The sequence below is a fragment of the Rousettus aegyptiacus genome, unplaced genomic scaffold (assembly GCF_014176215.1).
Source record: "Rousettus aegyptiacus isolate mRouAeg1 unplaced genomic scaffold, mRouAeg1.p scaffold_m13_p_13, whole genome shotgun sequence".
In the NCBI taxonomy this organism is placed as follows: domain Eukaryota; kingdom Metazoa; phylum Chordata; class Mammalia; order Chiroptera; family Pteropodidae; genus Rousettus; species Rousettus aegyptiacus.
Genome location: NW_023416288.1, coordinates 2,886,548 through 2,898,976, shown reverse-complemented (window position 1 = coordinate 2,898,976; position 12,429 = coordinate 2,886,548). Strand labels below are relative to the sequence as shown.

The window sequence follows — 12,429 nt, the reverse complement described above, 5'->3', positions numbered from 1 at the left end:
TTTACCGTTTGTACCAGAATAAAAATTACCCAATTAAAATTTCCCATTAATGCTTTATAGTGATACTTTATCTTTTATAGTTGTTGGGGTTATTCTTCAGCTTCCACATTCCTGAGATTGTTTTACCTGTTCTCACATCTTACACCTGCTTTTATCTTAAAGGTGGGAGTATGTGACCAGAGGCCTGTGAAGATAGATATCTTCCGATTGGGGTTGAGGGGTGGAGTTTGAGGAAAGTCATTGTGAAGGTGACCAAGATAGTACATAGACATTTTCACTTATTGCTATTGTTTGATATCTAGCTTCACCAAGTCATTATTTTAAAACTATTAAGAAAGAAACGGGCCAATTTCATATCTCTTGAATATTCAAATTAAGGATCGAATTTTAAGTTGCTTAATTCATATCATTGTTGAAATTATATCATATTGTATTTGTGTTCAATTATCCAGGACCATAATTATGGTGCTCGTCCTCCTCCAACACCTCCAGCCTCCCCTCCATCAGTTCTTATTAGCAAAAATGAAGTAGGCATATTTACCACTCCTAATTTTGATGAAACTTCCAGCGCTACTACAATCAGCACATCTGAGGATGGAAGTTATGGAACTGATGTAACCAGGTGCATATGTGGTTTTACACATGATGATGGATACATGATCTGTTGTGACAAATGCAGGTAAAATATTTCACACCATTAGTTTATTTTTGTTGAATGCTGCTAACGTTTGATTGTTGGGTGTAGTAGAAGATGATTAAAGAAACTTTTGAAGGAATTTATGAATGCATTTTAAAGATTTTCTGCTATTATCAATGCAGTCTGTTTTGCTGGTAAAAAAGTTATTTTAGAGTTGATTAGGATTCTTCATTGCTAATTGAGTAATAGGCAGGCAGTTGTGATCATTATTCATATAGGTTCACATCTCTCTTTTCACTCATTCAGTAATAATATAACTACATGTAGTAAACAAGATAGAAATGAGAGGAGAATTGAGTCCTGTGTGTTTCCTTTGGAAGTATTTGTGCTGTATAGTCAACTGTGATTTTCCAATTTGGGGGAAATTATACATTTTGATTGATGTTTGTTTGACCTGACTCTCTCACCTCCTTTTGACTTGAACCTTGCAGCACTCTGGAGTCTCCTTGAACCAGAACCACAGTCTCCCCTCCCCCAACCCTGGTTCAACCACCAAGAAAGGCCTCTTCCCCTAGAGAAGGTGTGATTGGGACAGAAAGTGGGGCTTTGTTTTATTTCTTTCTTTCTTTCTTTCTTATTTATTTATTTATTTATTTATTTATTGGTGGGAAGGAGTTGGGGAGGATGGACAGGGAACAGTAGGATTTCAGCCTGAAAGTTACCAAGTCCATTCCCTACATAGTGTGAGAAGCAGAGAATATTTAAGCAGTGCACTGTAGAGGGTAAGAAAGTTTGATAGTTTACAGAATTTCCTGAGTCTGGTCCTTATGGCATAGCTTCATTATTTAATTTGAAATAGTATAGCATATATCCATAAATATTTTACATTGTTTTTAATATTCCCATTTATTAGATTAATTGATTCAAGGTTGGATGTTATTGTTATAAACATGCACCTAGGGTTATATTTCAAAGAGTTGATTTACCTTTGCCAAAAAAAAGGGGGAAATTAGTCTTATGTGGCATATGAGATTTGATATTTTTATGAAAAGTAATGTTAATACTTTGAGTTAATAATAATAAAAACATTGTGGTACTTTTACAAATTTAAAAATTTCTCATTAGCTGTGATACATCATTACCATGAACAATCACCTCAGTAAATTTATTCAAGAGGTAAATTTAAAAACTAAAAGAATAACTTCAGGGATTACTTTTGTTCATTTTTTAACTAGCAAAATCTCAATTCATATAAAATAGCTTTCTCTTAACTGATCTTGTCTGTGATAAATTACATTCCATTTGCAATGTTTTTATTTAATGTGTAATCTAAATAGTGGTTTTTTTTTTAATTACGATGATCTATATATAATGTAGAATTATCTTTATTAGAAAATAGTGGAATAGTCCATAGGATTTATACATATCTACAAATTCTTGAAGGACCAGTTCACAGTTTTTGGATTAGTCAAGGTATTTGCTTCTCGTCAACTGCTCTCTTTGTTATAAATTTATTTTTTATTACTCTATTTTTCTACTGCTTAACCAGTAGTATACTGCAAGGCTTAATCTTTTCTCCTCTATTCTTGTTTGATATTTCCTCTGTGTATTTTCATGTACCTACTGCCCATACTCATCTCTTTCAAGTTTTACACCTAGGCCTCTGATTATTTGTTCATTTTGTAGTTCTGTTTCTGTTGTCTGCATGACATCATTTTTTACCCCCCACCCCCCAATTAAACTTAATTTGTTATTCTAACCTTTTTTGTCTGGTGCTCTGCTTATTTTTTCATCTTTCCCCCCACATCTTTGATATATATTCGATTACCTTCTACTTCTACCAGTTCTTATCCCAGGATTCTCAGTTAAGAAGTAAAAAACAATAAAATAGTTAATTTAGTAGCTTATATATTAGAAGCGGCTAATTATTATGTAAAGAATAATTAAGACTTTTTAGAAATAGGCATATACACACACACACACACACACACACACACACACACACACTTTAGACCACTAAAGTCTTGGCAATAAAATACAGTAATAATACATTTCGAAATGTTTGCCTCAAGCTGGTCCATGTATTCCATGAAAAGTAACTAAAGAATAGAATAGGTTTAATCTCTAGTTTCATGGAATATTTCTTGGATTCTTTAACTTCATCTTCTTTGCCATCATTTCTAGTTCTGTCCTCTTTACCTCAGGTCTGGAATGTTGGGAAAGTCTCTTATTTGTTTTTTTCTCCTTCCAGTTTCTTAATTTCTTTGAATTAACACCATGTACCATTGAAGAACCTCTAGTTACCTGTTAGCAGAGGGAATCTACACACATCCTGATATTCCAAGTCCTGTTAATCTGACTACACTAATCCGTGTTTACACCCTTCTGTTTCTCAAAATAAATATTCCTTTTCATATATATTAACCACTTCTGACTATTGCTCCTTATATGTACCTACTTGGGAAGACATTGCTACATAATCTTTTCCTAATTTCTCAAACGAGGTTCTATTCAAGTTCATTATCCTCCAGGGTGCCTTTCCCATTAACTCCAAGTGGTGTGGACCTCTCTACTTTGTGATTGCTAATAATATTTGTAATGTATATCTTTTACAGTTTAAAATTATATTTGCTTTATAAATTTATATTATATATAATACCTACATTTGTCCTCTTGTTTTTACATCTATAGTTTTATCTTTCTGAGGACATATTTCTGTGAATTCTTTACAATACCTTTTACAGTACTAAACTCAAAGTAGGCACTTTAAGTGATAGTTAAATTGAATATTAAATCTTAATTTAAGGATGATTTTAATATTTTATGTGTTCTACCATTTTTTTTCTTTTTTAAGTGTTTGGCAACATATTGACTGCATGGGGATTGACAGGCAGCATATTCCTGATACATATCTATGTGAACGTTGTCAGCCTAGGTAAGTTGTGCATAGCAATAATATTGTCAGTAATTTTACTGAAGTGATCTTCAATTAATAGAAGTTTATGTATTCTCGTTTAAACAATTATTGGATTGTGGATTACTGTATTTTATCAATTCTAATATACACTTTTCATTTTTGTGTTTTTCTTATGTCTCTAAAATCAGGAAGAATCTTTCCATTGATAATGTGTTATGGTTTAATTTTTAGGGGGTTTTTACTTTATTAATGATACATAAAATAATAGTGTGTCTTCTAAGTGATAGTACTTTTTCTCACCGCAATTCAGTATGTTAAAGAGAGTTTTCTTAGAAGGCATTGCCTTAATTACAGAATTTTGCAGGTCTGTACTATCTTTTCACCTGTTTGCAGTAATATGTTTTTTAAAAATCTTTTTATTATGGACATTTCAAACCTATATAAAAATAAAATAGTATAATGAACCCACATATTCCCACCACCGTTCTTCAACAAGTATCAACAATCTTTTTTCATTTATACTAAAATGTATTTCTTCTCCCCTTCACATTATTTTAATGTAAATCCAGGATATATTATTTCATTCATAGATATCCTTGTATATTTCTATATAAATATTTATGGGCATATATTTCAGTACATATTTATAAAAGAATTTACAAAATAACCAAAAACTTATTATACATGCAACAAAATCTATTATCAGTCAGCCACTATGAAAATATTGATTGGTTGATAGATACCTTTTAAGTCTCTAGTAATCTAAACTTACTCCCCTTACCTCCTTTGCAATGTGGTTTTTAAAGGAACTGAACTGGTTATCCTGATGAGTTTGCCAGTTGAATTATCATGGTTTAACAAGTTTCTCTGTTCTCTATATTTCTGTAAATAGATATAAGATTTCGGTTTCTTTTATTTTTCTTTGTGAGACCATTTGTTTCATAGGTGACACACAATACCTGGTTGTCTCTATGATGGACTCATTGATAGTTGTTCTTTAGATCCATTAATTTATTAGGAGTTGCAGATTAGTGACATGTTAATTCTGTTGCTCATCGCTTATTAGCTGGAATATTTTTATAGAAAAACATGTTGCCATATTAACTGTTCATTTTCTTAAGGTATAATTCAAGGAGGAAAGGCAGGATATATATTTGTGGATTCTTAGCCTCTACTTACCAGTTTTCAGAATAAGAAAAAAATTTAAATACCATTATGAATTCAGAGACTTAAACATATTAGATGTCAGTCTATTACAGTTACTATCTTTATTAATGTTTAAATATTGTCCCATTTTTGGTCAATGGGAACTTCTTGAAGTTGTTTCTGGAGCCCTAGTGATGTTTGATAGTTTTTGTGCTGATAAAATAAGAGCTTATCTTATAGTTCTATGTCCCAAACTCAGAATTAGTTTTCAGGACCAGAATCTCAGCTAGTCATGCCCCTTGCTACTGAATTGATCTTTTTAGTGGACAAAGCTAGGAAATTTTTTTTTTTGCCTATTTGTTTATTTTTAAGATAAAATACATGAGTTTATACTGAAAATATAATTTAAAATTAGGAATACGAGGAATAGAAATAAATTTTACTTAACCTTTTTTTTATTGAGGTAGAATTTTACTTTATAAATGTTTCAGGTGTACAACATTATAATTTGACATCTGTATGCCATTTAACCATTTCTGTGTTCCATCTATAGCTCCTTTTATCCTAGTTCTCAGCAGCAGTGTAATTAGAATATCGCAATTACTTACTCAATTGCTTAATCCCATTGAAGGACACAGCAGTCTCTATAGTAACAATACGTACATTAGCACCAACAATACGATTACTTAGAGCAATTAAAAACGTTTTCTTTCTTTGGTTTCCACAAGGGATGTTAAGTGAATTTATTGTATTTAAAGTCCCTTGAAAGAATTTTACTATTTGGTTATAAGATTAACTGGATACACACTTATGTTGATTAGGTTATTTTATTTTCGATTTTTGAAAATTAAACCTTTATTTTAGGTTAATTGTAGATTCATGTGCATTTGTGAAATAATACAGAGATCCTGTGTATCCTTTACCCAATATATCTCAGTGGTAACATCTTTCAAAACTATTAATACAGTATCACAACCAGGATATTGACATTGACATAATCAAGATTCAAAATATTTCCATCGCAAGGCTCTCTCATGTTGCCTTTAATAGCCATGTCCACCTCTCACCTCATCCTTCCCGTCTCTGACCTTTGGCAACTGTTTATACTCCTTTCCTGTAATTTGTCATTTCAAGAATGTTATATAAATGGAATCATACAGTATGTGAACTTTTTTGGATTGGCTTTTTTTTTACTCAGTATAATTCCCTGAAGAGCCATCCAATTTGATGCATATATCAGTATTTCATTCTTTTTTATTGCTGAGTAGTGTTCTGTGGTGTATATATACCACAGTTTGTTTAACCATTCACCCATTGAAGGACATTTGGGTTATTTCCACTTTTTGACTATTACAGATGAAGTTGATAGGAACATTTGTGTACAGTTTTTGAACCTAAGTTTTCTCTAGGATAAATACCCAAGAATGCAATCGAATGGTCATATGGTAGTTACATGTTTAATTTTATAAGAAATAAACTATTGTGCAGAGTAGTTGTACCATTTTACATTCCAAAAATGTATGAGTAATTGTTATTTTTTATTTTTAAACATTTCATTTTATACTTTTATTTTTTATAATTATATGTTTGTGTAATTATGTAAGAAGTAATCCTGTAATTCTAAAGTCAAATATTTAAAATAAGGTATATTCGTGTAAGTCTAACTTCTATCCCAGAAATAATTTTTTTAAAATTGATTATTCCTTCCATTGTTTTCTTACTAGAAACAGCTGTATGTGTATTTGTATTCCCCCTTTACTTAAGCAGTAGTATATAGAGTTTTTGCCACATTCCTTTTTTTCTCTTAAAAATACATGCTGAAGATCACTTCGTAGTAGTTTATAGGGATTGACTTATTTTTTTCTATAGCTTCAAGGTGTTCCATGTCTTCCATGTACTATAGTTGGTTCACACAGTCCTTATGGACATTTGAGTTGTTTCCCGTCTTTTATAATTACAAATAGAAATGTGAATGTTTGGTAAAGGGGTAAATGTAAATGTAAAATTTTGTCAGATATCACCAAATTCTCCTCTAGTAGGAGCTGTACAGTTTTGAATTCCCACCATTAATGGATAAGCATGTCTATTTTCCCAAGTCTTACAAGAGTGTGTGGCAGACTTGGATTTTTAACAGTTTAACTAGCTGAAAAATAGTAATCTTATATTATACATTGCATTTCTTTATTGTGAGTGAGGCTTTTCTATGTGATTTGTTTCACTTTATGATAGCAACTAGCCATTTGCCAGATAGTTCTTGACGGGGTAAGTATCTGTTGATGAATTCAATAAGAATTGGTTAAAAACTGACCATTTAGGAGCAGTCAATTGAGTGATATCTACTTATCATTCAGTGATTACCAGGATAGTTATCAGTGATGCTGTAGGATACTTGTATATACTAGTAGACATTAAGGTAAGTCTATTACCGAGTTGCAGGCATTTCAGTCTAGAGCTCTTATTCTCCCACCTAGTGTTATTTGATCTCTAGACTAATAAGTTAGGCAGTGAAACATTGAAGCAGGGGTCAGGGTAAGGGGAAGTAAAACAATTACCATGGATGATACTCCATGAGTGGAGGCTGAGGGAGGTTAATGATACACTTCATTGTTAAATGTTTAGTGTTTATTATTTCAAAGAGGAAATAATTTTAGGCAATTGGTACAATGCCAGTAGATTCTCATTTAGTGTTGTACATTATTTAAAGACATTTTATTTGTGATTTTAGTTAACATTTTTTTCCAGACTTTTTACTTTAAATATTCTATTTGAAAACAAAATGTACTAATTTCCTAAGTAATTAATCACTTAACTAGCATTTACTGTTAATGATGCTAAATCAAATCTAAACTGTAAGGCAAGGGATAGTATATATATTTTATATTGTTGGATTTTCAATGAGAACATTAGAGAAATTATAAATTTTATCACTTAAATCTGATTTATATCTAAATTTATGAAAATTTGATAAATAATCCTGTTGATATTTTAATGTAGGAGTTTGGATAAAGAGAGAGCGGTGCTACTACAACGCCGGAAAAGGGAAAATATGTCAGGTGGGTGCAAAGGATCTATACTAAATTAGGATTAGTGTGATTGAGAATAACTGACCTGCATAATTTTAGTTGTACATAAACACTTCACTGATGAATGTTGCTTGTATATATAATTTACAGTCTCAGATATAGATTTTAAATATATATATTTTTTACAGATTATAGAATAAGAATGTAGGAAATAGGAAACTAGAGGGAAATAAAAATTATAAATCATCCATATTTTCCTACACATAGGTAACCTATTAGTTTCAAGATGTTAAATATGTTTGCTCTTCAGAAAGATGGGGATCATTTGGAATAGTATTTCTTTCATGTTTAGGAACGGAATTTAGAAGTATAACATTTGCTACAGTTTTCATTTTGGCTTAAAACATGTTGATACCAATATAGCTGGTTTTATGTAATCATAGTGTATTGAACTGTTCCTGTGTGATGAACATGTGGGTGGTTTCTAGTATTTTGTTTTTTTACCAATAGTACCTTCAACAAAACACACTTGGATTTTTTTTTTTTGTACTTTTGTCATTATATATATGGATAGATCCCTAGAAATGGAATTGTTAGGTGAAAGGGATAAGTGCATATAGAATTTTGCTAGACATGGCTACCCTTTGGAGGAAATTTTGAATTTCTACTGGCAGTGTATGCAAGTGCATGTTTCTCACAGTTGCACCATTTGAATGTGCTCTCTAACTTTTGTATCCTTCTAGTTTAATGAACTGATATTCATAGTGTGCATTTAAATGTATCTTACTATGAGAGAGGTGAGGAAGTGAAAAAAGTGTTTATTTTTCAGAAATATGTAGCTATAATAGTTTCTTGTGTAGAATACTGTTTTATTGTTTGCAATAGAAGTATTATACATCCAATAATTTTTATTTTGCCTTTGAAGATGGTGATACCAGTGCAACTGAGAGTGGCGATGAGGTTCCTGTGGAATTATATACTGCATTTCAGCATACTCCAACATCAATTACTTTGACTGCTGCTTCAAGAGTTTCCAAGGTTAACGATAAAAGAAGGAAAAAAAGTGGGGAGAAAGAACAAAACATTTCAAAATGTAAAAAAGTAAGTTTTTCAAAAAAAGTAACTTTTCCTTTTTTTTTTTTTTTTTTTTTTTTAGATGAGTAGGTAGGAAGTGGTGGGAGCTGGGTCTTATTATAGTAATTACTATAATATTTTTTATGCCTATTCAATTTTTATCAAATATTTTTCCATGGTTATTGAGCACACAGAAAATTTAGAATTTTTGTTAGCATTGCATCATAAAATATTTTCATGTTCTTATGTAGTCTGCATTCTATTTTTAATAGAGAATAGTATTCTATTCTAATTAAACATTCTAGTTCTGGTGATACTGTTTTTTACCAAACTCTTTGTAATTATGAGACTTCAGTAAAAACCTTCAGTGTACCAATTGAGTCTTAAGTATTAATTATATCCACCTTAAAAAAAAACTCAGAATTCCATTTTATTTCAGGCCTTTCGTGAAGGATCTAGGAAATCATCAAGAGTTAAGGTAAATACATTAAATTTCAGCACTTATTATCAATTGTCAATTATTCAGGAGCTTACTAAATGGTTGGTCATTCGTAATCTTTGCTTTCTTCGTTGTGTGCATTCCATTGCTTATTATCTTTATTAGAAGTGGGAACATAGAGAATTCTAATAGGATTAATATACCACTCTTAGAATTTATTATGTTAAAATATTAAGCAAAAGGAAGTATATAAACAATTTCTAATATTAAAATTTTAGGTAATCTGAATTTCAGTTATCATTGCATTCCATTTCTCCATTACCACTTAGTGTACATGTACTAGATATGTGAACATGCTGTCTAACTTCAGTCACATTTGAAATTTGAAAATTTGCTCTTTTGCATAGTTGAGATTCTAGTCATTGAGTCAAGGCTGTCATCATAAACTACTATAAAATCACCCATAGATCCACCATATAAGTACAAAATAGTCACTTGTAACTTGAATTAATTAGGATACATCCTCAAATTTGTGGATGCCAAAATTACTGAGAGAAGCAAGGTTCTCCAGCTCTGCCTCCCCCTAATAGATTACAGAGGTCAGCCATATAATGTTACTGTATAGGTTTTTTAATAAGGTAGTAAAGGATATGGTTTTTCAAGTTGTCAGATAATAAAATAGTATGTGGGGAGCATGTTATAGTGTATCTGTTGTCCTTGTGATATAAAACATAATAATTATTCATTATTCCACTTTCCTGGAAAACAAATCATTAAACAGTTGTCCAATGATTATTCTTCCGTACTTTTGTAATTCTTTCTCAAAAATGTTAATATATGGTGTCACTCAGCATACTTTAAGTCCAAAGTTTTATAAAATACTCTATATGTTAAAGTTCCAATTTTATACTTACTATGTTAAACTTAGATTTCTGGTATTTCCGACAGAATAAAGAGATCTACAAAAGTTTTTGGATTTAGCCATTGGAACTATCGATGCTCAAGCAGTTTTCCTTTCTTCCCAATTTATCTAGTAACTTCAATAGCAGGCTTAATGAGGAAGGAGCATGTTTTACTTAATTGAAATATTTTCATTTATTATGTAAAGTTGTGACTGAGGAAGTGATTTTAAAAATTCTTTGCATCATTTAAAAATCTTTTCCTTAATTTGAAGATATTTCTCTATCAGATCATTACAATTTCAGTAAATCTGTAGTATAAGGTTCAAGACATAGAATAGCTGTGTTAGAGATATACTGGGTCAGTAGAGGGTTTTGGGATAAGGGGGCAGGGACAAAACAAAGAAAACATTGAAAACAGTAGATTTCTTTTAAAATGCTGGGGAAAGCCTTGATATATAGCTTCTCATATTTGCATAAAATGTTCTTTATCAAGTGGTCATTATAACGTAGAAGACATAAGTACATAAAATATCATTTGGTAAATTAAACCTACCCCCATCAAATAGTCGAGGAACTTATTATACAGTTGACCCTTGAACAATGCCATGATTAGGGGTGCTGACCCCCTGCACAGTCAAAAATTTAAGAATGACTTTTGACTCCCTCAAACTTAAGTTGTCCCGAGAAGGATTGTTTCCAGGACCCACCGCAGATATCAAATTCCCTATATAAAACAGCAGAAATCAATATATATAGTCGAACCTCCACATTCTCAGACTCCTAACTGCAGATTGAAAACAGTACAGGTATTTATTGAAAAAAATCCGCATATAAATGGATTTATGCAGTTCAAACCTGTGTTGTTCGTTCAACTATAGTTTGTTTCGTTTTAGAAAGGAATGATAGTTTTCATAGTAATAATTAGTTACTTATATGGAAGGTTGACTGATGGTAAATTTTAGTGTTTCTGTAGACATGTACATGTTTAGCAAGATATATAAGGATCTTTATGAAATCTATATGTGATATAAAAATTTCAGAGTTACATTATTATAGAAAAAATATTTTCTCATTAAGCTGTTTAATATTGTAGAAAGAAAAAACAGTTTTTACAACTAAATTGAAATTTCACATGTTAAATCATTATAAATTTGAATTATGCTAATGATAAGACACAATATATGTTCTTGTTATCTGCTTTAACTGATATTCATCCTGAGATTGCAAATAAGAATTGGTTATGGCAGTTCAGGTTTTAATACATTTTTTTAAATGTGTGGTAATTGTGTCTTCCCATAAATTGCATTCCAGTGGAAATAGTTCTCCCTTTTGTTTTGTAACATTAAGAAGAGAGGTGGTAATTTTTTACTACTTAGTATTTAGCATTCTTAACGGATTATAATAGGGGCTTAAGCACTTAAGCTTGAGGGTCCTCGCCCTCATTATGACCTTTAAATTTAGGCTATGGACCATTTGGGTACTTTCACATTCTATGAAACTTTTTATTCTCATGTCAAATTTATTGTGTGAACAATTACACTAAATTAAGATATCAAAGTACATTTTTGTTATAAAACGTGTTAACATTTTAGTATTATATCAGAAAATAAGTTTATACTTAATATGCATTATGTGTAGTTCATATAATAATTACACATTTATTTTGATTAAATAGAACTGTGAATACAGAATAGATGTTGGCAGTCTCTAAAATTTTCATATGCTTTTTTTGACCATTAGATGACAATAACTTGAAACCTTTGGGTAGTTGCGATTTTATAGATAGCTTCCATTTGGCCACAGTAGTGACGTGAAGCTTGAATTCTTTTCCAGCTTAACTCGGCTTCTTTGTTTTCCAACTCACATTTGTGTGGCTTGCAGTATAAAAATGTAGCAATCTGCTCATTTATGGTCTTCTTTTCATTAGGACCAAGTTAGTCTAACATTTTAGTTTATTTTATATTCTTTTATGTATAGACTGTCATTGATTTTGCGTGTGTATATAAATACTTTGAGCCCAGATACTAATGCTTAGTTTGTTGCGATTTTAGGGTTCAGCTCCCGAGATTGATCCTTCATCTGATGGTTCAAATTTTGGATGGGAGACAAAAATCAAAGCATGGATGGATCGATATGAAGAGGCAAATAATAACCAGTATAGTGAGGGTGTTCAGAGGGAGGCACAAAGAATTGCTCTAAGATTAGGCAATGGAAATGACAAAAAAGAGATAAATAAATCAGATTTGAATACCAACAACTTGCTCTTCAAACCTCCTGTAGAGGTAAAGATA

At 31.1% G+C, this 12,429-nt stretch overlaps 1 protein-coding gene across 5 annotated transcripts in view; it reads left to right on the top strand.

Moving 5' to 3' along the window:
- Positions 1–12,429, top strand: part of KMT2E (lysine methyltransferase 2E (inactive)) — an 80,259-nt gene that overhangs the window by 40,835 nt on the left and 26,995 nt on the right. For 3 of the 5 annotated variants that reach the window (XM_016145899.2, XM_016145902.2, XM_016145900.2), the window contains 6 exons: positions 453–679; positions 3,492–3,572; positions 7,695–7,753; positions 8,649–8,824; positions 9,237–9,275; positions 12,190–12,420. In XM_016145899.2, coding sequence (XP_016001385.2) covers positions 453–679; positions 3,492–3,572; positions 7,695–7,753; positions 8,649–8,824; positions 9,237–9,275; positions 12,190–12,420 — 813 coding nt within the window. Of the gene's footprint in view, positions 1–452; positions 1,218–3,491; positions 3,573–7,694; positions 7,754–8,648; positions 8,825–9,236; positions 9,276–12,189; positions 12,421–12,429 lie in introns of those variants that run through there. The other 2 variants (XM_016145905.2, XM_016145904.2) reach the window with 2 other exon arrangements.